Source organism: Notothenia rossii (genome assembly GCF_949606895.1).
Source record: "Notothenia rossii genome assembly, chromosome: 3".
Lineage (NCBI taxonomy): Eukaryota > Metazoa > Chordata > Actinopteri > Perciformes > Nototheniidae > Notothenia > Notothenia rossii.
The window spans coordinates 72,682,068-72,703,950 of record NC_136901.1 but is presented as its reverse complement, the minus strand read 5'-3'; the positions used below and the strand labels follow the sequence as shown (position 1 = coordinate 72,703,950).

General features: G+C 41.0%; 3 protein-coding genes across 4 annotated transcripts; 2 read left to right on the top strand and 1 right to left on the bottom strand.

Annotated features, from left to right (window-relative positions):
- The first annotated feature begins 3,132 nt into the window (after positions 1 to 3,132).
- rlim (ring finger protein, LIM domain interacting) lies at positions 3,133 to 10,981 on the top strand. Of its 2 annotated transcripts, none has more exons than XM_079670032.1 (4): positions 3,133 to 3,291; positions 4,490 to 4,721; positions 6,867 to 6,980; positions 7,062 to 10,981. In XM_079670032.1, exons 2-4 carry the CDS (start codon positions 4,550 to 4,552, stop codon positions 8,987 to 8,989), a joined length of 2,214 nt encoding a protein of 737 aa, XP_079526158.1. In that variant the 5' UTR covers positions 3,133 to 3,291; positions 4,490 to 4,549; the 3' UTR covers positions 8,990 to 10,981. The 2 variants fall into 2 exon arrangements, with proteins under 2 accessions (XP_079526158.1, XP_079526157.1); XM_079670031.1 differs by having other exon boundaries at positions 3,141 to 3,291; positions 4,487 to 4,721.
- Positions 10,982 to 11,729: 748 nt separating this feature from the next.
- Positions 11,730 to 15,961, top strand: glod5 (glyoxalase domain containing 5). The gene is made up of 5 exons (XM_079672857.1): positions 11,730 to 11,744; positions 11,908 to 12,041; positions 12,598 to 12,753; positions 13,279 to 13,434; positions 13,601 to 15,961. The coding sequence occupies exons 2-5, from the start codon at positions 11,985 to 11,987 to the stop codon at positions 13,733 to 13,735; spliced, it is 504 nt and encodes a 167-aa protein (XP_079528983.1). The 5' UTR covers positions 11,730 to 11,744; positions 11,908 to 11,984; the 3' UTR covers positions 13,736 to 15,961.
- A 1,935-nt stretch (positions 15,962 to 17,896) lies between these two features.
- Positions 17,897 to 21,854, bottom strand: LOC307034112 (cis-aconitate decarboxylase-like). Its single transcript, XM_079672856.1, has 6 exons — positions 21,638 to 21,854; positions 21,146 to 21,200; positions 20,848 to 21,035; positions 20,428 to 20,520; positions 19,930 to 20,132; positions 17,897 to 19,419 (listed from the first exon to the last, which is right to left on the bottom strand). The coding sequence occupies exons 1-6, from the start codon at positions 21,653 to 21,655 to the stop codon at positions 18,495 to 18,497; spliced, it is 1,482 nt and encodes a 493-aa protein (XP_079528982.1). The 5' UTR covers positions 21,656 to 21,854; the 3' UTR covers positions 17,897 to 18,494.
- Between the last annotated feature and the right edge of the window lie 29 nt (positions 21,855 to 21,883).

The window sequence follows — 21,883 nt, the reverse complement described above, 5'->3', positions numbered from 1 at the left end:
TCATAAGCCGAGGACCCCTGCGCGAGGACCCCTGCGCAATGTGAGGCCCCATGCAGCCTGCATGATCGGCCTTGTAGGGAGGGACGGCCCTGCTCGGGCAGAACTTTTTCCGAAATAAGGTCCCATGGAGGTCCACCGGAAAAGGAGGGACTTCGCCTCTCTATGCGCGCTCACAGAGCATGCGCCCCTTAAGCCCCGCCCCCGGAGCTCCCACTTTCGGCTCAGTAGAATGAATGGAGAGAGAAAATAAATCTAGATTTGGCTTGTAGTGCATTTTACAACTTTAAGGGCCTTATGATTCTAATAAAGGCTATAAAATAGTTCATACTGGGTAGTTTATTTCGTTAAAAAAAATTATCCGCTGATTTACAGACGTCTCTTTCCCCATGTTAGTCAATGGGGAAAAGTCTTTCTGGGCCCAGTGACATCACAGATTGATACGGAAATTGTAGTACTGCCGTTTGGCAACAACTAATTTTTTCATCAGAGTCCGGCGCACTTCCTGGGGGCTTGGTGTGAACGCGATCTGCTCTTTAGTTCCATGGGGGAACTGAGACCCCATTTACACGGGAACGTTTGCGTTTACGCACCGTATACGTTTTTAAAAAAGGCTTCCGTTCGCACACATTCGATTCATTTAACGTGTCCGTTCACACGAGACCGCTGGAAATGCTGGAAACGCTGGAAACGCTGTAGTACATATTCCAGGCCTGTAAGTGGCGCTGCTGCCGCCACAAAATACACCAAAAGCAGCGAAGAAGACCCCGGAGCATGGTTGCCATGGTTGCCCTTCTGTTTATTCTCCGTGGTGGACGGCGTATGCTCCTGCTTTAAATCTCTCCGGTAGTCCACCAGCAGATGAAAAACACCCACCTCTCCGCCTCTTCCAAGGGACGAGGGGACCATGCGGCAGAGTTTCCGTTAAAAAATATGTTCGCTGGTCAATATTGTCTGTTAAAGTTTAAATCTTCTGTACAAAATTAGAAAAGTGCCGGTCAGAGGTCTTCTTTGTTATCTATTGAGCTTTAAAACAAATTGATAACGACTCTGTATAATAATATAAGAATAATAAACGGAGCCTCTCTTTTCCTCCCCCTCTTCTGACAGCCCAGCAGCTGATCTCTGAGCAGGAGAGGTGGGGAGAGGGAGGCGTGGGGAGAGGGAGGCGGGGCTATTTCATTGTTATCATAAAATGATCGTATAGAGGCGTACAGGCGGATCTGTTTGACCCCCCAGAGCGTTTCGTTTGCAGATCTATCCACCTTGGGACCCGTTATCGTTTGCAGGGTCCGTTTCTATCGTTTTGTTATGGACTTGTGCAGGGGCGGTTCTAGGGGGGGCCAGTGTCCCCCTAACACTGACTATGGACCCCCCTGACAAGAAAAAAATAGTTTATGATTAAACGATTTCTTGGCTGACGGAATAGGCGGAACGAACAATATTTGTCATTCTAGTCGGACCCATTAGAGCAGGGGCCTCCGCATAATTCCACTGGGGACAGGGGGGGACATGTCAAAATCCTGTTTCCCCCACTTTACAAATATATTTAACGCAAACCGTCATCGCCACGGAGGAGCACACAGCCTCTGTGAGACAGAGACAGAGAGAGAGAGAGAGAGAGCGAGAGAGCTAGAGAGAGCACACCTTTATCTATTTAATATAGTAAAGTAAGAAATCATTCCAATGTGTACTAAAAGACAGTAAAAAAAAAAATGGTTTAAAAGGGGAGTGATTAGTAAAATATGCATAAATAAAAAGAAAGAATGCTAACTAGGTAACATAAGATACGAATAAACAAGTTTAAATGATTTGTTATTGGTTGTGATCATATTCTAAAGATGTTTGGATTATTGAAAAGTATACAGCTCCCTTTCATATGAGTGTTGAGAGCTGTATCGATAAATTCATTTTGTGCTCAAAGTGCACCAGATTGATGCGTTTAACTTCGACATTTAAAAAAACATCTTCCTGGGGGAGCATGCCCCCAGACCCCCCTAGAGGATGTGAGGTCCACCCCCAAATAAAGCAGGCTAAAAATAATTAAATAGCATACATTGTCTTTTAGTAAACACTGAAAGTGGGTCCCACAGACCCAAACAGCACACACAGGTTAAAGGTAAGCATATAATAATGTTAAAATGTGCTAAATACATACACTGCAAAAAACAAAAAAAGAGGAGTAAAAGAAGCTCACGACTTGTTCTATTTTTTTTAAGTAGCTGCCTGCCGCCCCCCCCCCCCCCCCCCCCCCCCCCCCCCAGTCAAATTGGCCTAGAACCGCCACTGCCCTCTGTAAACGAAAGGGCTATACGCAAGAGAAACAATGCGGATACAACCCGTTTCGTCCTCGTGTAAACGGGGTCTAAGTGCTGGGAAGTATGGCAAAGTACTTGGTGTGAAAGCGGCTAAAGTCTGCTATTGGGGTTGAATGTCAGGCATGGTTATGGACAAAGAATATCGAATCTAAAGCCTTTGAATGACATTGATTTTTAGCCTGAATTGCTCAAGGTAAGACTTTTACGTGTGTTATAATTGTTAAAGCAAATGTAAAAATGATCAGCCATATCATTTTAAATTAATTAAAAAAGCAAACAAAAGTAAAAGTCAACACAACACAAGATGGTAATAATAATAAAAGGGGAAAAGTTAATACACTGGTATCCTTGCTTTTGAATAAAGCAATCATATCTTTGACTTTTATTTTGTGCATAATATGTTGTTTCGCACACCGATAATGTCTTTCCAACGTGTAATTCAATATTGGCCACCATAAAACAGATGTATTCAATCTTTTTGAAAAGTTGAAATAGGCATGTTTGTTATGTAATACATGTTGTGTTATATTTTAAGATGTATTCTCTAATTGTGTTAGTGATGCACAATGTTAAGAGGAGGTAAGAGTGTTTGCATGTTCAGCCGCATCGTGACGCTACAGCTTAACAATGCAACACTGTGCAACACAAACATCCTTTTTCTAACGCTCTTCTGAAAAAAGCAGCTGTTTTTTGCCCTGAGGTTAGTCTTTCAGGCAGCCCCACGTACAACTCACCCAGCCCCCTGCGCTTCGATTGGATCAAACCGCGCTACGCAGCGCCTGTTTCTTCCTGTGAGGCCGAACTTAGGGAAACATTTTACCTTGTTCGCGGTTTCCGGAAGATCTTTGTAGCCTTCCTAAAAGAAAGAAAATGGAATCCTGAAATCGCACTTAGCTTAACAGTGGAGCGTTTTTGAGAGAATATCAATAGAATAAATTGGAAGTACAATTACACTGCTATTAACATAATTGAACAGGTAATGTAACAGCGATTTGGTGACAGACTGTATATTACTTGTGATTACCTTTGCTTTCACTAGCTAGCTAATTTTAGCTTGTTTGTGAATTGCTTGTGAACGTCATTGGTTGACGTCGCTAGCTTAGTTAGCTTGCGGTGATGCTAACAGTAGCGTTAATGCCTTTTTAATAAAACCCTCGTGTTTTTCCCCCCAGTAACAATATAAAAGACTTAAAGCAAGGCAATGCCATGTTTCCTTACAACAGCAGTTTGTGCAAAATTAGGTCAAAGAAAAGTTAACTGAGGACACTTATCACGAAGTTGCTGGCTAATGTTAGACATGTACGCTTACTAGCTTTAGCAAAGTGAAAGCTCAACACAACCGGGATGTTTGGTCACCCGAGAAGCTTGTTTTGAACCGACGATACACATGGTTTCAGACTCACTGTCAGCAGTCGATTATTTGCTTCGCATTTTACCACAGACATGGTGGTTGATCCTTCATAGCTAATAGTAATTGAAGTTCTCAGTGTTGGAAACCGTGTACAATGCTCGCTAGCGTAGGCTAAGCTAGATGGTGCCATTTTGTTTTTATCTCGACTTTGACCAACACACTGCTTTTACATAGGACTTTAAGATACATAAACCGTTCAATTATTCAAAGCAAATGTAGATATTAAACAGCCACCTGTTCAATGTTGCTTAGGAAACGTTCTGTATACGTCAGCTTGGATGTAACGTCTCAGCTAGCTGGTGTTGTTTTTATAGTAAATCAGCATTACACTCTGTTGTTAACCAGTGGATGTAAACCAAGCTAACATTAGCTACTGGGGCCATATTCACAAATATTAAGCGTGTCGCAATGTGATGCAGTATTTTGACCAGGGATTTTACCCTTTGGACAATTTTTTCTGGTTGTTAGTAATACACCAATTCGGTCATTTGACTCATGGCTAACAAAGTGGAAATTATTTAAGGTGTAAAGTTAAAGTGTGATAAGACATTTGGCCTTTTTATGAATCAATGTTGCATAATCTAGTGTTCTTGATTTCCATCTCTTATATTCAATGTATTTAGTTTTTATTTGTTATGTGTTATTGCCTATGTAAAGCAATTTGAATTGCCTTTGTCTCTGAAATGTGCTACATGAATAAACTAACCTTAACCTTATTGTTATTAAATATAAATCTGTAAACGTTTCCTCTTTTTTTTAGCAGCAGCAGCTGGATCCTGCTGAAGATTGGAGAGCATCCCTCACCTCCCTCCCTTCTGGTTCTATGGAGGGGTCTGACAGTGCCGAGCAGAGCGGCGGCGGAGAGCAGCCAGAGTCTCAGCGCAGGAGGCAGCTGGACCGCCTGGGCAGGGAGGAGGCCTTCTACCAGTTTGTCAACAATCTCAGTGATGAGGACTATCGGCTCATGAGAGACAACAATCTTTTAGGCACCCCAGGTAATGAACCTCTAATCTAATTACACCAGCCTGTAGCCCTGTGACCTTTACAGTTCACAGTGGAAATCAATCAATCAATCAATCAACAACTTTATTAGTCCTGCAAGGTGCAATTGGTTATGAGCAGCTTATGTCATGTACACAGGCAAGAACATACAGGAAGAAAACACACAGATACACCCGGGAGCAGAAATGTGGATCATTCAAATGTACATGATAAATAGTTCATAGCATCACAATAATAGATAAATAAATAATCAAGTTAAAAAGCCTTTTAAGAATTAAAAAATTGACTGCAGAGGGGATGAATGATTTTGAAAAGCGATTTGTCTTAGAGCAGGTAGAGCATATCTACGCCACGATGGCAACAGATTAATTAACCTGCAAGAACATGACCTGGAGAGGCCAGAATGCTCTCTGCTTTCCGCAGAATCTGTTGGTTGCAAAAGGAGTCTAAGTCTCTCTGTTTCACTTCGATGTCCTTAGAGCAGGTTTTAACAAATGTTGACAAGATAATACTAACAGTGTTTTCCCATACATTGATTTATTTACTTTAATTACCGCTGTTCCGCACCAGCGGTAATTAAAGTTTAAAAGTCTCAAAAATGCTACAACTACTGTCAAAAACTGGATGAATGTGAAGTATTTTGTTAAAGGAGGATGAAAGCGTAATTTAAGGAGCACTATTGGAGTGACTTTGATGGTTATTGGACTCAGGATTAAATCATTTGGATTCCCGCTGTATGAAGAAATCAAAGGATGGCGCAAGTGGAAACAATTCACAAAGGGATTAAACTGTTTAAAACACATGCTCAAAGTAAGCCGGATTTTGCCTATGTGTTTATGTGGATTCAAAATTCGTAAATGATCTACAAAATGGAGGACACCGATCTGATCGGAGCAACTGTGAAAGTGTGAAACCAACTGAAACCGGCATGGACACTGACTATGTTTTAAAAAATGCGCTTATCCAGAAAAGCCTGGTTTGGACACTTTACGGGCAGAAGAAACATTTATATTTATATTAAAGAAAGATCATGTATTGCGTTACAATTATATGTAAAAAAAAAAGAAGTCTAAAATGATATTTGGCCTCAAATCATCTGAGGCCTTGCGCCCGCCCTTCGATCTTTGGCGCGCCCCCCATGTTGGGAACCACTGGTCTAATGGATAGTGAGGTGGGCTGATGATCGGAAGGTTGAGAGTTCAGATCCCGACTTGAACACCACGATTAGTGTGCCCTTGAGTAAGGCACTTAGCCCTCGGTTACTCCAGGGAGAATGTCCCTGTAATTGGTCATTGAAAGTCGCTTTGGAATAAGGCGTCTGCTAAATGCCTGAATTGTAAATGATATTTTTGGGAGAATAAACCCCACAGATCCTCAACTCTGGTGTGTTTCACTCATTAACAACGCAACACAGAGCAACAAGAACGTTGTCTACAATAGCCATGAACTTGCATGTATTTTCTTATTTGAGGGGGGGTGAATGCGTGGGCCACCCGAATAGGTTAAGGGGCCTTTGGCTTTTCTTTCCCGGGGGGGTGCAGTGCGGTGCCTCCACAAATAGAATCAAATTATGTGGGAAACACTGACTAAGCAACTCAAAGTTAAGGCTGTTTATCAGTGTTTTGTACATTCCAGGTACTCTCAGTGAAATCAAATCATAACTAGTCAAAACAAACCGATTGCCTGCCAGCAAAGGATCTTACTAAGCACTTGTGTAAATTAAAACTCTTTGTCATTTTATCTTCTTCTTTTCTGTTTTTTTTAATGCTGTATAGAATTCCATTCCGTTGCAGTTTTAAACGGATGCTAGTCAAAAGTATTAATATAGATAAAGTTGACTTAAATCAAGACATTTTAATTAGTGTTGTATAAATCCTAATTTATTATGAATTTATAAAAACATGTACTGCCGGTTAGTAGAGTCAGGGAACAAGACTAACGCCGTCCCATTACGCTAAACACTCGTAAACAAATCCTTTTTTAAATCTGCAGAAAAATAGCTATTTGATCTTGACAGTTAGCAAATGGTTTTCAACACAATCCTACTTGGCTTAATAACACATTTTAACAATGAACAATGTCATTCTCAGAGTTTTTATTAACCGACTGTTTATTCTGTTTTGCAATGTCTCTTTCAGGAGAGGTAACACAGGACGAACTTTTAAGTAGACTTCAGCAAATCAAGGATGGTCCAGAGCAGCCGAATAGCACCCCTAGTGCCCCCAGTACTGAAAGTGGAGTGGATCCAGTTGGTAAGTTTCCCATTTCTTTCTTCTTTGATTTACTGTCAAGTGTAGACTTAATTTAATGCTTGTTTACTCCTCTTATTACAGAACCACCAGAAAACTCGGAGGATCCTGCAAATGGGGATAGTCTCTTAGACTGGCTGAACACAGTGAGGCGCACAGGCAACACAACCAGAACTGGTCATCGTGGAAACCAGTCATGGCGGGCCGTGAGCCAGACCAACCCAAACAGTGGTGATTTCCGCTTCAGCCTGGAAATCAGTGTGAACCGCAACCTGGCTGAACAGCAGGCAGCTGCGGAAGGGGAGCAGGAATCTCCACACGAATCTCCACAGGAAACTCCGCAGGCAACTTCAGAAGAAACCCCAGAGAGTCAAGAAATGGTGGCTAATGTTGAACCACTTGTGGTGGAGGCTGAACCACAGGTACCCATGGAGACGGACGTGGTGGAAGAACCGGTTGTAGAGGAAGTGGCTGTGATAGTTGAGCCAGAGCTGGAGCTGGAGCTGGAGCCGGAGCCGGAGCTGGAGCTGGAGCCGGAGCCGGAGCTGGAGCCGGAACCGGAGCCGGAGCCGGAGCAGGAACCAGAGCCGGAGCAGGAACCGGAGCAGGAACCAGAGCTGGAGCAGGAACTGGAGCAGGAACCTGAACCAGAGCAGGAACCAGAACCTGAACCAGAGCCTGAACTAGAAGAAGTTGTTTCACAAGAGATTTTAGGAGAACCTCTCCTCTCAACTGCCGCCCTGCCGGTACAACCACCACAACTCCCACTCTCTCCTTCTCCACGCAGAGGACAACGGAGAGCCCGCAGCCGTAGTCCAGAACCACGCAGGACCAGGGCACGCACGGCCAGGAGCCGCTCCCCTCTCAACCTGGATCGCCTGGATGGCCTCCCGAATCCACGTCATGCTCACAGCACTCAAGGCCTCAACCCTGCCACCAATGCTCCCCCTGTGCTTCAGGTGGAGGGCAGTTCACGGACTCGACAACACGTTCTTTCTAGGCAAAGCACTGCTGACGTTGATGTTCAGCCATCTAGGGCAAGCGCAGAAGTGGTCCCAGAGGCCCAACCTGTAGGAGCTCAGGAAGGAGAAGCTGCTGCAGGGGAAGGGGCCGCCGCAGGGGAAGGGGCCGCAGCAGGGCGCCGTCCCCCTACCATTATGCTTGATCTCCAGGTGCGTCGTGTGCGTCCAGGCGAATATCGGCAAAGAGACAGCATTGCTAGCCGCACCCGATCACGCTCCCAGAACTCAAACAACACATTTCTTTATGAGAGTGAGCGTGGTGGATTTCGCAGGACTTTCTCACGCTCTGAGCGTGCTGGGGTGAGGACCTACGTCAGCACTATTCGCATCCCTATCCGAAGAATCTCTGATGCAGGGTTGGGGGAGGCCACCTCGATGGCTCTCCAATCTATGATTAGGCAAATAATGACTGGTTTTGGTGAACTCGGCTACCTCATGGACTCAGACTCCGATTCGTCAGATTCAAACCGTGGAGCCACCACACCTGCGGATCTGGCTGAAGCCCTCAACAACCCAGAAGCCAATCCTGCTGCAGCTCCTGTTGCTGATGTGGAAGAACCCCCTGTAGCTGCAGGAGTCAGAGCAAGGACAGCTGAGACTGATACTGAGGAGGGTGTTGTCACTGCTCCCCCTGCCTCAGCTGGCAGGGTTAGACCACTACCACCTATCAGCCTAGCGGAGCCCAGCTCATTGCCTTTCTTGCGACTTGCTCACTTCTTTCTTCTAAATGATGACGATGAGGACCAGCCCCAAGGGCTGACCATAGAGCAGATTGACAACCTCTCAATGCGCAATTTTGGTGAGAGTGATGCCCTGAAGACTTGCAGTGTCTGCATAACAGAATATGCAGAAGGTAACAAGCTACGTAAGCTGCCCTGCTCTCATGAGTACCATGTGCACTGCATTGATCGCTGGCTATCCGAAAACTCCACTTGCCCCATCTGCCGCAGTGCTGTCTTGGTGTCAGCCAACAGAGAGAGTGTTGTGTAGCTCAAAAAGACTGCAGGCCTTTTGTCCCAAGTACATAAGAGGATTTGAGGAAATGTTTCTCCACTGTTGAAATGGATTTCCTTCATACCATTTGTGAGTTTAAATCATAATGCAGTCACAGGTTTGTTTTGGGGTGCTCCATAAAGTGACATCGAGACATATTCAGTCTCTATTTAGACATTTATAATTGCAGTCCAAAGTTAGGCACAAGCAATGCATGCTGTTTGAATCCACCTGTAGTGACCGAGCAGTTTGTGGCAGTGCATAAAGCCATGCACACAGGCGGCTCGGTATCTCTTAAAGACCCCCTGGTTATAAATGCTGCACACCGGCAGGTAGTTCAGGCACATCTGCTCTTTTCTATTACCTCCTAAATGGCGCCTTATATACCAGAATTTGGGTATTGGTACACTTCTTAGTTACACCAGTTCAAAGTATTAGCTGTAAATAAGCTTGTAAAAATAATTTTGAATCATACTTTGTATTATTGGATTGTAAATTATCTCATGAAGATTAAGGTCAAGTTGGCGGCAATTACTCTCTATCAGAGCATCCCTAAATTGACTGTGGCACCAATTGGAGGTATGCACACAGCAGAATTATTTAAAGATTGTGATGTCCAAAGGTTGTAGGACATTGATTGGTTTGCCATTTACAGTGTGACGTGTACTGTCATTTTCTTGTTCACCACAAAGAAACAACTCTTTTGGAGTGGCATATACTGTACCATGAAAGGTTAAAAGAAGAATGTTGTACAGACATAAGGGAAAGATAAATCCACCTAGGCTACCTTATCAAAGTGTGAGTTTTATTTTGGAATCATAAAGCATCTTTATTTTCTTGATCATTAAAAATGCAGTAGCAGTAATACCATAAAATTAGGGGTGTCTCTATATTGGTAGTAGATATTGGGTTGATATTAAGTTGTTGGCATGTGAATTTTCCCAACTTAAAAATACTATACTAATAGGCATGACATGTCGAAATACTTAGATATACTTTCTTTTGCTTTCTTCATCCATATGTAAAAGATTGTTTGCTTTTTGTTGTACAACTATGATTTCACAATCGGTTTGTCCTGTCATCCATTATCTACAGATCTGATCATTTTTATTTTTACACATTGGGTTGTCTTTAATTATTGACCAATGAAGTAAGTTATCTAAGTTGTTTTTCGCATAGATTGAAATGACCACACATTCACTTGAACTGTCAACTCAGCCAGAATAGATCTCTTTACACGGAGGTCCAACTTAAGTTATTAACCCAAAGAGTTGAGTTTCAGACGCCAACTAAGTCTGAAAACATTCACACTATTTTCCTTCTGTCTTAACAAGGCTCAAGTAGAAAGTCGTAATGCTTGCCTCCTTCTACCCCATGAGCAGATGCTCCATATCAGTGTGCAATACATGCTTAAGTGAAAGTAGGGAAATACAAACCATGATATAAATGTATGCTATTGTTAAAACTGTTGTTAATGGCTAAAATCTTAAATGAAGACTTATTACCTTTTAAAATGTGTTGAAGTTATTTTTATTTTATTTAGAAGTTCTGTAGGTTTTAATAGCACTGTCGATGAACAGGAACACTGGCTAAAGGAGTAATGGGCATCACAATGAATGCCATCCTGTCACGTGTCTTGTTCCACTGTTTGATGTCTTTGCCACAATTATTACTTCCCTCTGTGGGACAGAAGAGTTTGAATGCAAGACGTTGTCATTGTTATATACCATAAACATGTAAATGAAATGTATGTTCCCTCTTAGGCCATTCCTTAGTCTTGGCCTTGTTCTGTGTCACCCAGTGCAGTATGTTAACTGGGTGTTAAATGAAACTAACCGCTGAATTAAACACGTTGATATGCTACAAAATGCATTAGCAGGTATGCATTCTGTACACTTACTTTGCTGCTTGGTAATTTTATTCTGCATTCACGTGCACACAATAATTATATTATTACTTTTACCTTATATATTAAACCGTCTAAATATACTTTTATTTTCATGTTTGTTTTGATATGACGAGTTGAGATGTTCATTGATATGTTTCTCATACCGCTTTATATTTGGTTTCTAACATTTTTTAATCCAAGGAAAAATCATGACTTTAATGATGGTGTGGAGTGGAAGCAGAGCATGGTTTGTGTTACCTTTAATGTCCAGACCATAACATATTACACACATTGTGCATATTACACAATACAAAATATCTTTGTTTATGATGCATTTGGTAGTGGTGGAACAAATAATCATGTTTTACTTCAGTACTAATGCCACAGTGCCCCAGAATGTAACAAGTACAAGCATTACAAATTATACAAATTAGGAGTACAAAAGTGGTTCCATTAATATTGAATTAAAGTACCAAAAGTCCTTCCTGGCAGAATGGTCCATGAGTCTTTTGTACATAATGTAATTTAATAATTGACTCATTGATGTGGATAATGTGTATTTCACATTGCCAAAGAGATTGTGCATTTGACTAAGGGATTAACTGGACTCATCTATCCATAATATTACAATATATTTTTAGTTGGTTAGATTTTTGTACAATAGGAATCTGCAAAGTAACTTAATTTATCAAATTAAAATAAAAGTTTATAATATTTTCCTCAAAGCTGTGAGCCTATCAAAGAAGAATAAAGTAGCATAAGATAGAAAACCTCAAGTTAAGAACAAATAACTCCTATTTGAACTTAAGTACAGTAGTTTATTACTTTCCACCACTGGCGTTTGGTCTGCATCTGTGAAAGTGTGTAAGTACTAGAACCGCCTACTGGAAGATTTTTGAAAATCCAATGTAAAACTTAATAGGCGTTTTTTATTTGTTCATTGGTGTCTTTTCGATAGAGACGTACTCCGTGAAAGTCTGTTAGTGAAAGGTTGTAGTTATCAAAGTTTGTTAATGCCTCTCTTCAGTGTCGGCCAGTTCCAGCTGGTTCACACACAGAGGTGCCACAACAAGGAAGTGCTCCAACCCGCAGACAACAGGAAGGATGGCGCTGCGCAAAGCTGGAGGTCGTTTCTTTTACTTTCAGAGGAACGTTTTAAAGGTACTTTATTGAGATTATCTGCCAATGTAACCAGTAAATGTATTCCCACTAGCCTATTTACCACTCGCGTCTCACTTTGTAAAGGCAGAAGTACCAGCAGTTAAGACTTCCCTTTAGATAATTCGGTATGTTAATAACCGAAAAATAGGTTCATACAATAGACTATTTAATCATTATGATTATATGATTGTTAAACGTGTTGCTGGTCTAAATCAAAGTTTTGCTAAACACACCTTTCTGGTCCTTACAGTGTGCCGTAGGCTACATTGTCGCCACACTGCGGCACTGTTTCTGATTTAAAATGTTTTTATTGCAAAGTCAAAAAGGTACATGTCACAATAATATATACAAATGAAATTCCCAGATAATTTATTTATAATGTAGCCTATGGTTTTTTTATTTGACAATATGTTACATTTTTGTATTATCTTGTTTATAAATGTAGCCAATATAGAATGTTTTATTAATATTGAATAGCATTAACCCAGCTCTGTCCATGCCATCAACATAAAGTTGTTGTTTAATCCCTAGAATGTATTTGTTTTATCTCTTACAGCAGGTCTCCATCCAAACACTTGGCTTTGTCAGGTTCAAAACAAGTTGTCCTGTTGAAGTGAGCCGTCTGGATCATTTGGTTCTGACTGTGAAAAGTGTGCCAGACACCATCAACTTTTATACCTCAGTCCTGGGCATGGAAGTCATCACTTTCAAGGTTTGCAATGTGCTTTTTAAATGTAAATGTACTATTATTATTTGTGTTAGTAGTAATTATAGCAGTAGTAGTAGCAGGTAGTAGTAATGGTTGTAGTAGTAGCAGTAGTAGTAGCAGGTAGTAGTGGTTTTAGTAGGCATACTCATAGTAAGTCCGATTAAGTATTGCTAATGAATTGAATATAGTTTATGCAATATCTTCATTTGCAATTTTAACATAACTGTACAATTTATATTCTTATTCATTTCAAATAGACACCACTATAACATAACGCCATTCCCCTCCTGGTGATCAATTTAGTGTTAATAATTATAATCATTTAATGTGTCAGTATTATCATTATCCATGCATTGTTTATGTAATGATTAGTTAAGGTGAAATACTGTCTGCTTTTGGTTTGAGAGAATATCCACTAGATGGCAGGCTTTGACTGTATGTCAGCTGAGAGTGTCTCTACTGTTATGTAGTCCCACAATGAGCTGCTTTGAGCTTTCCCACATCACCTGCTCTCTCTGCGTTTTCAAGGGAGATCGTAAGGCCCTGGGTTTTGGGCAGCAGAAGTTTAACCTTCACCAGTTGGGTCAGGAGTTTGAGCCCAAAGCCAAGCATCCAACGTCAGGCTCTGCAGACCTGTGCCTCATCACCAAAACCCCCCTCGCTACAGTTGCTTCACATCTGAAGGTTTCCTACAGACTCTCTTGAATTAATAACGCCAATTTAAATATTTTAAGATGGTTACATCTTTAAAGCCACGGGACTCTTGTTGTCTGTGCATCACATTTTCTCACCGTTCTGGGTGTCTCTGAAATGCTCAGCGTCAATCGCTGTTGTCTCTTCTTCTCTGCAGGTCTGTGGGGTGGAGATAGAGGAGGGACCGGTGGAGAGGAGTGGAGCTGTGGGACCCATCACGTCTCTGTACTTCAGAGATCCAGACCACAACCTCATCGAAGTTTCAAACTATAACCAGTCGACTCCAGAGTGATCCACTAAGTACAACTAGAAAATGCATTTCCTCCTGAAAATGCGTGCGAATGCTGTAAACTGTGTACATTTGTTGCTGAATGTAGCTGAAAATGCAGAAAAAGCTGAAAATTTTATTAGCTGAATGGTCTCTGTAGCTGCTTTTAGCTACAAAAACCAAGTAAGTGTGTCGCTGAACTTAGCGGAGAAATGCAGAAAAGTGAAATGATTTGAATCAAAATTGTTACAGCTCAAATGCATTGCAATGACTTTGTTGAAAACTTGAAAGTGATATGTTAAACTGGAAGAGTAGGACAAATAGTGAAGAAGCTTAATATTTAAAATAAAAGGTTTAAAAAAGGTATAAACAACAAAATGTATAGCCTCAATGTCCTGAAATAGCTGAATAATTTAATAATTGAATGGTTTCTGTAGCAGAAATTAGGCTGAAGGAGTTAGATATTAAATTTAAGTAGTAGTGAATGAATGTGTATTAAGCAGAGAAAATAAAGTAAAAACGCTTTGAAAAGCATCAGAATATTTTAACTGCAAACTTTTGAACTAAAACCATACGTCACCAATAATGTATAAAATATGTGGAACATGTTGAAGTCAGTAGGAAGTCTCCATCAGACAGAAAATAATAGGCTGAGATAGTATTTAAACTCCAGTCTGTTTGTCAGTGTTTGTTTCTGCTGAACACCTAATCATAACAGCTAATAATAACACCTGTGTGTGAGCCCAGTGAACAAAGGTTTCCATGGTGAGGACGTTATCAAACACCTGTGTTTGTATTTCCCCGTTTTCTGCTTGAAAGCAAGCAAGCCTCCTGCGAACTGTTAAAACAAACACTTCAACTTGTGCAATTTTGAAACTGTATTTTTTAATATAGATCTTGAGTTGGTGTGACGTTGGCAGCGACCCTGCTGTAGTTTGTTTATAGCATAACCTTTAGCATTTTGCTTCTGGCGATTAGATTTATGATTCGAAAATTATAAAAGTAGGGTAGACATGTGGATATTATCTGGCTGAACAAAACGTGATCCGTCTCTCAATGTGTGTCAACCACAGACCTTATTTCGAGCTATTTTCCAAAATCCTATGGAGAAATTGCATTGCTTTTTTGTCGAAGGAACCGGAAGGAGTTTACTTCCGGGTTTTAGGACTTGTCACTGTGGCACTCTATACACACTAATGTTAAAATCTGAAGGCCTCTTTACCAAGCTCCAAACTAAGTTAAATATCTCAAAAAGTGTAAAATATATATAAAAAATCTGAAGAACAAGTTTTATAGCTGAATGTCTTGCGATCATTTTAAAGTTGGAATGAAGTCTCTAGTTGATAGTATGTGGAAGGAGTAGCATTTGGCACAAGGTGTAGGTAAAAGAGGATTTTAAGGTTCCTCCCATTGAGTTACATGTTAAAAAAAGAGTTTAATTCAAAAAGTATCAAATATTTTGAAAAAGTTGAACGTTTCCCATCATGTGCTGAAAAGGCTGAATATTTTGATATTTGAATGGTTCCTCTAGCTGAAAGTAGGCTGAAGTTATTCAACAGCAAAATGTCAACTCATTTAATTCACAAACACTGAATAGGTATACTATTATGTGAATAGTATACTGTATAGACACACGCTGGCGCATGGGCCATGACAAATGTCTACTTCTTCAGTAGTGCATTTCTCTTAAAACATGCAGCTGGAACACATCATGTCCAACACTAAAACAGTACAAAGACAGTTCAAGACAATCTCAATTCTGTACACAGCTGGGCATCGATCAACAAGACTGTAGCACAAATATAGGGCTATAGTTCATTTTGTCAGTACTGAATATTCCTTTCTTAAGTTCACAATTCCCTGTATTCAATATTTCCCCCCAATGTTAAAATAACATGCACTGAAGAGCTAGACGATAAACATTTCTCTGTCTCTGTATTTTCACCCACTATCACCCCACGTATCGAATCACAATCGTTGTTTGTGGTCTGTTATCAGTGACAGGATGACACTGAAGGCTCAGTTAACGGTGCTACCTTATCTGAAACCTGCGTGTAAGGGGCAGTGAATTGTGCACATGAATGAAAGTTATCAATAGTGAGAAGAATATTTATTTTCCCTGTTTCCTGAATGTAAACCGTAACATTGGATTTACTGGCACTCATCAAAAAAAACCTGTTTATCCATTGTTGTATGCAAACGTAATCTCTGTCAAAGATTTACGTCTATAAAGAAGTCTGAGCACCAATATTGTGTAGTCTTGTTTGCTGTGGGCGTAGTATAAAGTACAACTTTACACCTGTCATTTATCTCTATTGTGTTTGAATTCCCTTGTCATTGATGTGTCACCACACAAAAGTCTTTTATGACAACATTTTACACCTGAGGGAATATTTTTATCTTAGATATTGCATTCAGTGCTATTTTTACCATGGTAATGTTTACGATAACTCAGAGATATGCAGGAACTGGAAGTATCCTTAGGAAAACGTTCCTGGCAATAGAACATATCCTTGACGTGTGGGTAATGTTACCCAATGCTCATAATTACCCTGTATAAACATACTGGTATCCATTGCCTGGCCATTGCATTGTATCTATTGCTTATTTCCTTCTTTGAATTTGTATTGTTTCTTTTACGTGACAACACAACCTTAAAGTAAAAAAATACTTTAAAAAAAACAATTGGATAAAAGCAAAAAACAAATTATGAAATCACATTACTGTTTTTCTTTCTTTCTTTTAATATTTCCGTCTTACCTCAATGCTGTATGCATAGGGAATGTTTTTTTTTCTCACGCAAAGTGACAAGAGTACCTTATACGAAGTGTCTTTACCACCTATTCTATTTCTTATGCGTTAGCGATACAGTACATCAGTCAGAAACCCCATTATCCCCCTGGTAGTGGGGGAACACTGTCAAAAGCAGTGCCCTAGATGTTATTTCCTTTTTTGCCAAACACAACAGACCAGGTTCAGATGATTAGTGATAACCTGTATTGATCCAGTGCTTTATAGAAATAGGGAACTGATTTGGGGCCAAAATGTTTTTCTACAAGAAGAATTGTACACATCTGCTCTTGTAATTTAAGACACAAAGGTCATATCGTGTTTGTAACCTGATCTGTGGACCTTTGTGGAAAACTCCTTATATATTCCGTTCTCTCGCTTAGGAAGTGTAGTGTCTGCTGTAGACGCTGAGAACATTGTGCAGACCCTTTTTGTTCATTTAAAAGCTTGGTTACAAGGTGTTCGTTTTTGCTTTTACACAAAACCTAGCTTTTACAATAGGACATTTCGTTGAAAAAGTCCTAGTCTTAAATGATTGTATACGTACACAGTGCACACACTGTTTTATACAGGTTGAATGTCATCTGCTGATATGCAGCAGTATGCCCAAATGTAACTTAAATGTTTTACATCCACAAGATATCGAAAGATTAATGAATACGTCAAGTAGAATTACAGAGAAAAGTGTGAACAAATGAATAAACAACATGAATACATTGGGTGTCCTTGTAAGATAAGATCAAAATGAATACATTAACTGTTAATTAGAACCTAGTTGGGCTGCTATAGACTCTGTTTAGAAATCACTTGAATAATTAACTTAATCTGGCGTTAATACTTACCCTTACTTTGCAAAAACACTCTCTCCATTCAGATGGATCATCAAACAAACCCCACTTGTCTCCATCTCCTGCAGACTTACTGCCACACATGAACTGAAGGATCCAGACTGGAATGAGGAAACCAGCCCTCTCTTCCCAGCATTGCTCCACTTTTACAAACACATCCTTCTGTTTTTGTTTGAACTACACTTGGAAAAGAAAAGTGCTTTCATTGGACTTTTGTATGCATAGCAGTTCTTTATTGACTCAGTCAATGTTGTCACGCTTGTTGACAAAAAGACTGCATACATGGATACAGTTCCAGAAGATTAACTGCGAGTTGTCAACTGAATGACTGTAGTGTACTTTCTGATATCATGAGTCATTTATTTGCTTTGTGTCTTTTTGGGAAATACAGCTTGTTGAATTTTCTTTTATAACCTACTCTTTTGCTTTCATTTGTATTGTGTGTTAAGGACTCACAAAAGACAGATTAGTATCTTCCATGGCCAATCAAAACACATTATAGTGTTCTCAAATAATTTTCTTCTGTCAAATATTTAATTAGACTGTGTTTCTTTTGATGTAATTTTATTGAAGCTCATTACACAAACAGAAATGCTACACGTTTGAAATTCTGAAATGTGGAAGAGAAAACAGTGTTATGTTTACATGTTTAAAGCATTAAACATTGCAATGTGGAGAAATAAACATCTTACATTATTGGGCACAAAAAACATAAAGTGCAGTATTTTGACAACATTAATATCTGAAAGTAAGAATACTAATAAAAACGTAACATATAAATTCATACATTTTCCCTCATTTCGTCTTTGTTAGGTCACTAGATCATATTTTACAAGTTAAAAGTGTCCTATATGACTATACAGTAGAATCACATAATTCAGCATACATAATTGTACATTTCATAAATATGTTTTGACATGGCTCAAGAGATATGTCAGTATTTGTCATTACGGCTGTTACAGAATCATAGTATACAACATAGTGGCCTTTTCACCATCACCAATTACATAAGGGAAACAAGTTACATTTTCCAGCCTGGATTTGGGCAAATGTGTCAAATACATTTTACAAAAAATATCTTTCCTAATTGTATTTTATATATTTTTGCACACAATCATTTCTATTTCAATGTCATTGCACGTGTCTCATTGCAGCTGTGAGAGAAGGTCCCTGCAGTCCCCAAGTGTGTCCAGCCCCCCCACCACCTCAATCAGCCCCTCCACCTGCTCTGAGCGAAGCACCGCCCCTGCGTTGTTTCTGAACTTCTTCCTCAGGCTCTCATTGGTCAACGGGTTACGCCAGTGACCGTAGAACGTGTCACAGCGTCCCTTAAAAATGTGTCCCTCATCAAGTGTAACCTGGACCTCCCCATACATGCTGTCGAAATTAGCAGGGTTATCATGGGGATGCTCCACGCGAACACGACTCAGCAGAGCGAGGAGGTCTGGGCGCTTCAGAGCAGCCGGAGTGAAGGACTGCACGGTCACTTCGCCATCCAGGAGAGCGCTGCAAGCGTTGAATTGGAAGGAGTGGCGTGCCTCATGCTCAGATTCGGGGAATGGCCTGTTGATGTACTTTGATTTGGGGACTCTGAGCAGGATGTCTTGGACTTGAGATGGGGAGACAGTGCCAGGGCCCAACCCCACGAGAAGCTTATGGACCGAGGCGGCAGCATCTGCTACCCAGTGCATCCCCAGATGGGCCGGGAAGCGCTTGAAGCCCATGTCCTGCTCCTCTAGCAGGAACACATGGCCGTCATTGGGGGATTCTAAAGGCTCAGGCACATAGTCTTCATAAAAGGCATCGAAGCCGGCCACACCAGCAACAGCATCGAGGACCAGAGGACTTGCCTTGAGGCCCCGGGAGGCCAGCAAAGCAGCCTCCAACCCCAAACGTGAGGCATTACCGATATGGAGGGGTTTGGACTGAGTGGCAGCATTAGCCATTGGAGCTCCAGAGAGAGAAGCAGCTATAGCCAAGGCATGACTGCACTGGGAGTGATCTAGAGACAAGAGGCGAGCACAGGCGGCTGCACTCCCCATGGTCCCCACAACGCTTGGAGGGTGAAACCTGGTGATAAGGGAGAAAGAAACGGTGTTAAGACCATTTTTACTTGGGACAGAACATTTCAAATTGGTGTTTTTCATCATTATGTTTGTGTAAAGGTGCCTGTTTGTTAGAATCTACTACACTTTCCAAAGACTTTCCACATTCAGAGAGCTTATTTCAGGAAAATGGTTCAAAGCCATTTTAGTATTTGATAAACAAGTAAATAGTGTGTTGGGTGATTTGACTTGGTGTACACATTTGCCAAAAGGAGTCCTCCTGTGCGATACTCTCCAACACATGGCTAATTGTGGTAACTCTACCCACAGAGGCTCTACTGTCCTTGATATGAACATGACAACCAGCCTTTCACAGCTCATTGACACCACTAAGAGGCTGCCCATTACACTGCACTAACCTCCTTGTAAACCACACTGCAGGGATCTGCAGAATCAAATATGGGGCTCTTTAGACGTATAACCCCAAGAATAACATTATCTTTGACTAATTTGACCCACTCCCTGAGGCACTCACCTCTTAGGGATGTTGTGGGCCTCATGAGAGAACCTCATCAATCTGCCCTGGATCTCAATTCCGACGTTGAATGCCAGCAGGAAGTCAGGGCCACTGGGTTTGCTGTTAGGCATCATGTCACTGAGTGCTAACACAGCAGGGAGGACCGCTCCTGAGGGGTGAGTGGCAGGGTGCCAAGTATCATCAAAGTCCATGGAGTGAGTCTGCATCACACAAAAAACAAACAGATTTAATTCAAATGAAAATGGACTGTTTAACTACCGTTTTTAATGAAAATATACAACTAAAAGTAACTGCTGCAGAAATGAACTGACATACTGATGCTGCTTAAAGTGTGAAAGCCAAGCAATGTTTGCTGACAAAATGCTGGACATTTTGACAGAAGGGTAATGCGGGGTCAAGTCAGTATTTTCATCAACCCATCTTTCGATTGGATGCACAGATGGTTTTAGTGCATCTGACAATTGTGACCCATCTGTTCCTCCTGTTTGTACTCACAGCCACTCCATTGACGAAAGCAGCCAGTGTGGGGGAGAGCCTGCTGCCTCTGCGTCCGTAAACAGAGCTGATGTCATCAGGAGCATACATGTGCTGGAGCGGGAAACACAGAGACAGGTAAACACAGGGAGTTGTCACAAGGACATTTTTGATACAACAGTTGTGTGCTCAAGTCCAACACAGACATTTGGAGAAAAAGGTCACCATGCATAAATAAACCCCTCTCCTGTTAATCACGATATATGACGAACTTCAGTCTAATAATAACCTGTTTGTTTTTTTAAACCCATCTGATCTGTCCACGCAGCACTTGCACTGACTTGCGACTACTGTTTGCCAAAGGTCAATAATTGCTTTCATCTGTCTTATTGCTTCATATCAGATAATACCTTCAGGTTATTTCTATTTACTTCGCCTCACCTGGCAGTGCTGCAGGGCCAATTCAAACACGTCTGTAGTGCTGCCAATGAGGCCAACTCCGATGCTGTCCAGTACCATTCTTTTGCTGCGGTGAAGCACCAGTGATGACAAGTGCTGCGGCTTGACTTCACTGATGAACCTCCCATAGCTGGCTGTGACTGTGTCTTCAGGGTCCGGGCGCTTCAAGACTGCAGGGAGAAAGAGAAAGGATATTATAGGTCAGGAGTAAGTACAGAGGTCTTTTTGTGTTCAGACCATACAGTCTATGGTTCAGACAAAGAGATGTAGTTAAGTTTACCTTCTACTGCAGACTTATGCAGCCCCCTGACAGCCCACACTGGTCGAATGGTTTTCTGCAGGAACAAGGGAACATAAAATCCTTACTGACACCTGTAAACCACTAAGTGTGACAATAATTGTTTTAATATCTCAGATTCATTACCGTCAGTGAGCACACGCACAATGATTTTCTGCCAGACTCTAGTTTAATTAAATCAGCTATTTGTGGATATTGGCATCCTTATAATGAAAATAACTCAGCCTGTGTGCCTCATTTGAAAAAGCTATTGTGCTGGGTGTCGTACAGTGTGTGTAATCTGCTCAGGTTAATTCTCCCTTAACAAGAACAAAAACACCTAGTGCAAGCTTTATCAGTTTAGAGCTGACTGGATTCAAATGAATATTTTAAGGACACCCAACAATCTAATTGAGTTACTCAAGCCTTAGAAATATGTATGACTATCTAGATGTTCTATTAATAAGAAATATGTTTATATCTTTAAATCTGTACCTGTAATGTGGAGATCATGGCTTCAGTCAGCTGTTTCTCTCTCGTTGCTCTTTGCAGTCAAAAGGTTGTTCAGATGATGCTGATGCTTCTCAGGTTCAGAGGGTACCTTCCTTATATAGTCCCAGCCTCACAATGGCTTCTAATGCTGACCTGAAAAAAACAGGGATGGGCAAATCTATAACAACACCTTATGGTTCAATGGAATTTCCACGGTGGTCATCACCATCATCATCCTCAATATCGTCA

Bases quoted from the DNA above. Each gene is read 5' to 3' on its own strand.
- glod5 (XM_079672857.1), top strand. From the start codon at position 11,985: ATGGCGCTGCGCAAAGCTGGAGGTCGTTTCTTTTACTTTCAGAGGAAC. The intron at 12,042-12,597 runs GTACTTTATTGA...TATCTCTTACAG, and splicing joins TTCAGAGGAACGTTTTAAAG to CAGGTCTCCATCCAAACACT. The intron at 13,435-13,600 runs GTTTCCTACAGA...TCTTCTCTGCAG, and splicing joins CAGTTGCTTCACATCTGAAG to GTCTGTGGGGTGGAGATAGA.
- rlim (XM_079670032.1), top strand. From the start codon at position 4,550: ATGGAGGGGTCTGACAGTGCCGAGCAGAGCGGCGGCGGAGAGCAGCCA. The intron at 4,722-6,866 runs GTAATGAACCTC...TGTCTCTTTCAG, and splicing joins CAATCTTTTAGGCACCCCAG to GAGAGGTAACACAGGACGAA. The intron at 6,981-7,061 runs GTAAGTTTCCCA...CTCTTATTACAG, and splicing joins AAGTGGAGTGGATCCAGTTG to AACCACCAGAAAACTCGGAG.
- LOC307034112 (XM_079672856.1), bottom strand. The intron at 21,036-21,145 runs GTAAACTTAACT...TTCTCCCTGCAG, and splicing joins GCATAAGTCTGCAGTAGAAG to TCTTGAAGCGCCCGGACCCT. The intron at 19,420-19,929 runs GTGAGTGCCTCA...CCTTATCACCAG, and splicing joins GCCCACAACATCCCTAAGAG to GTTTCACCCTCCAAGCGTTG.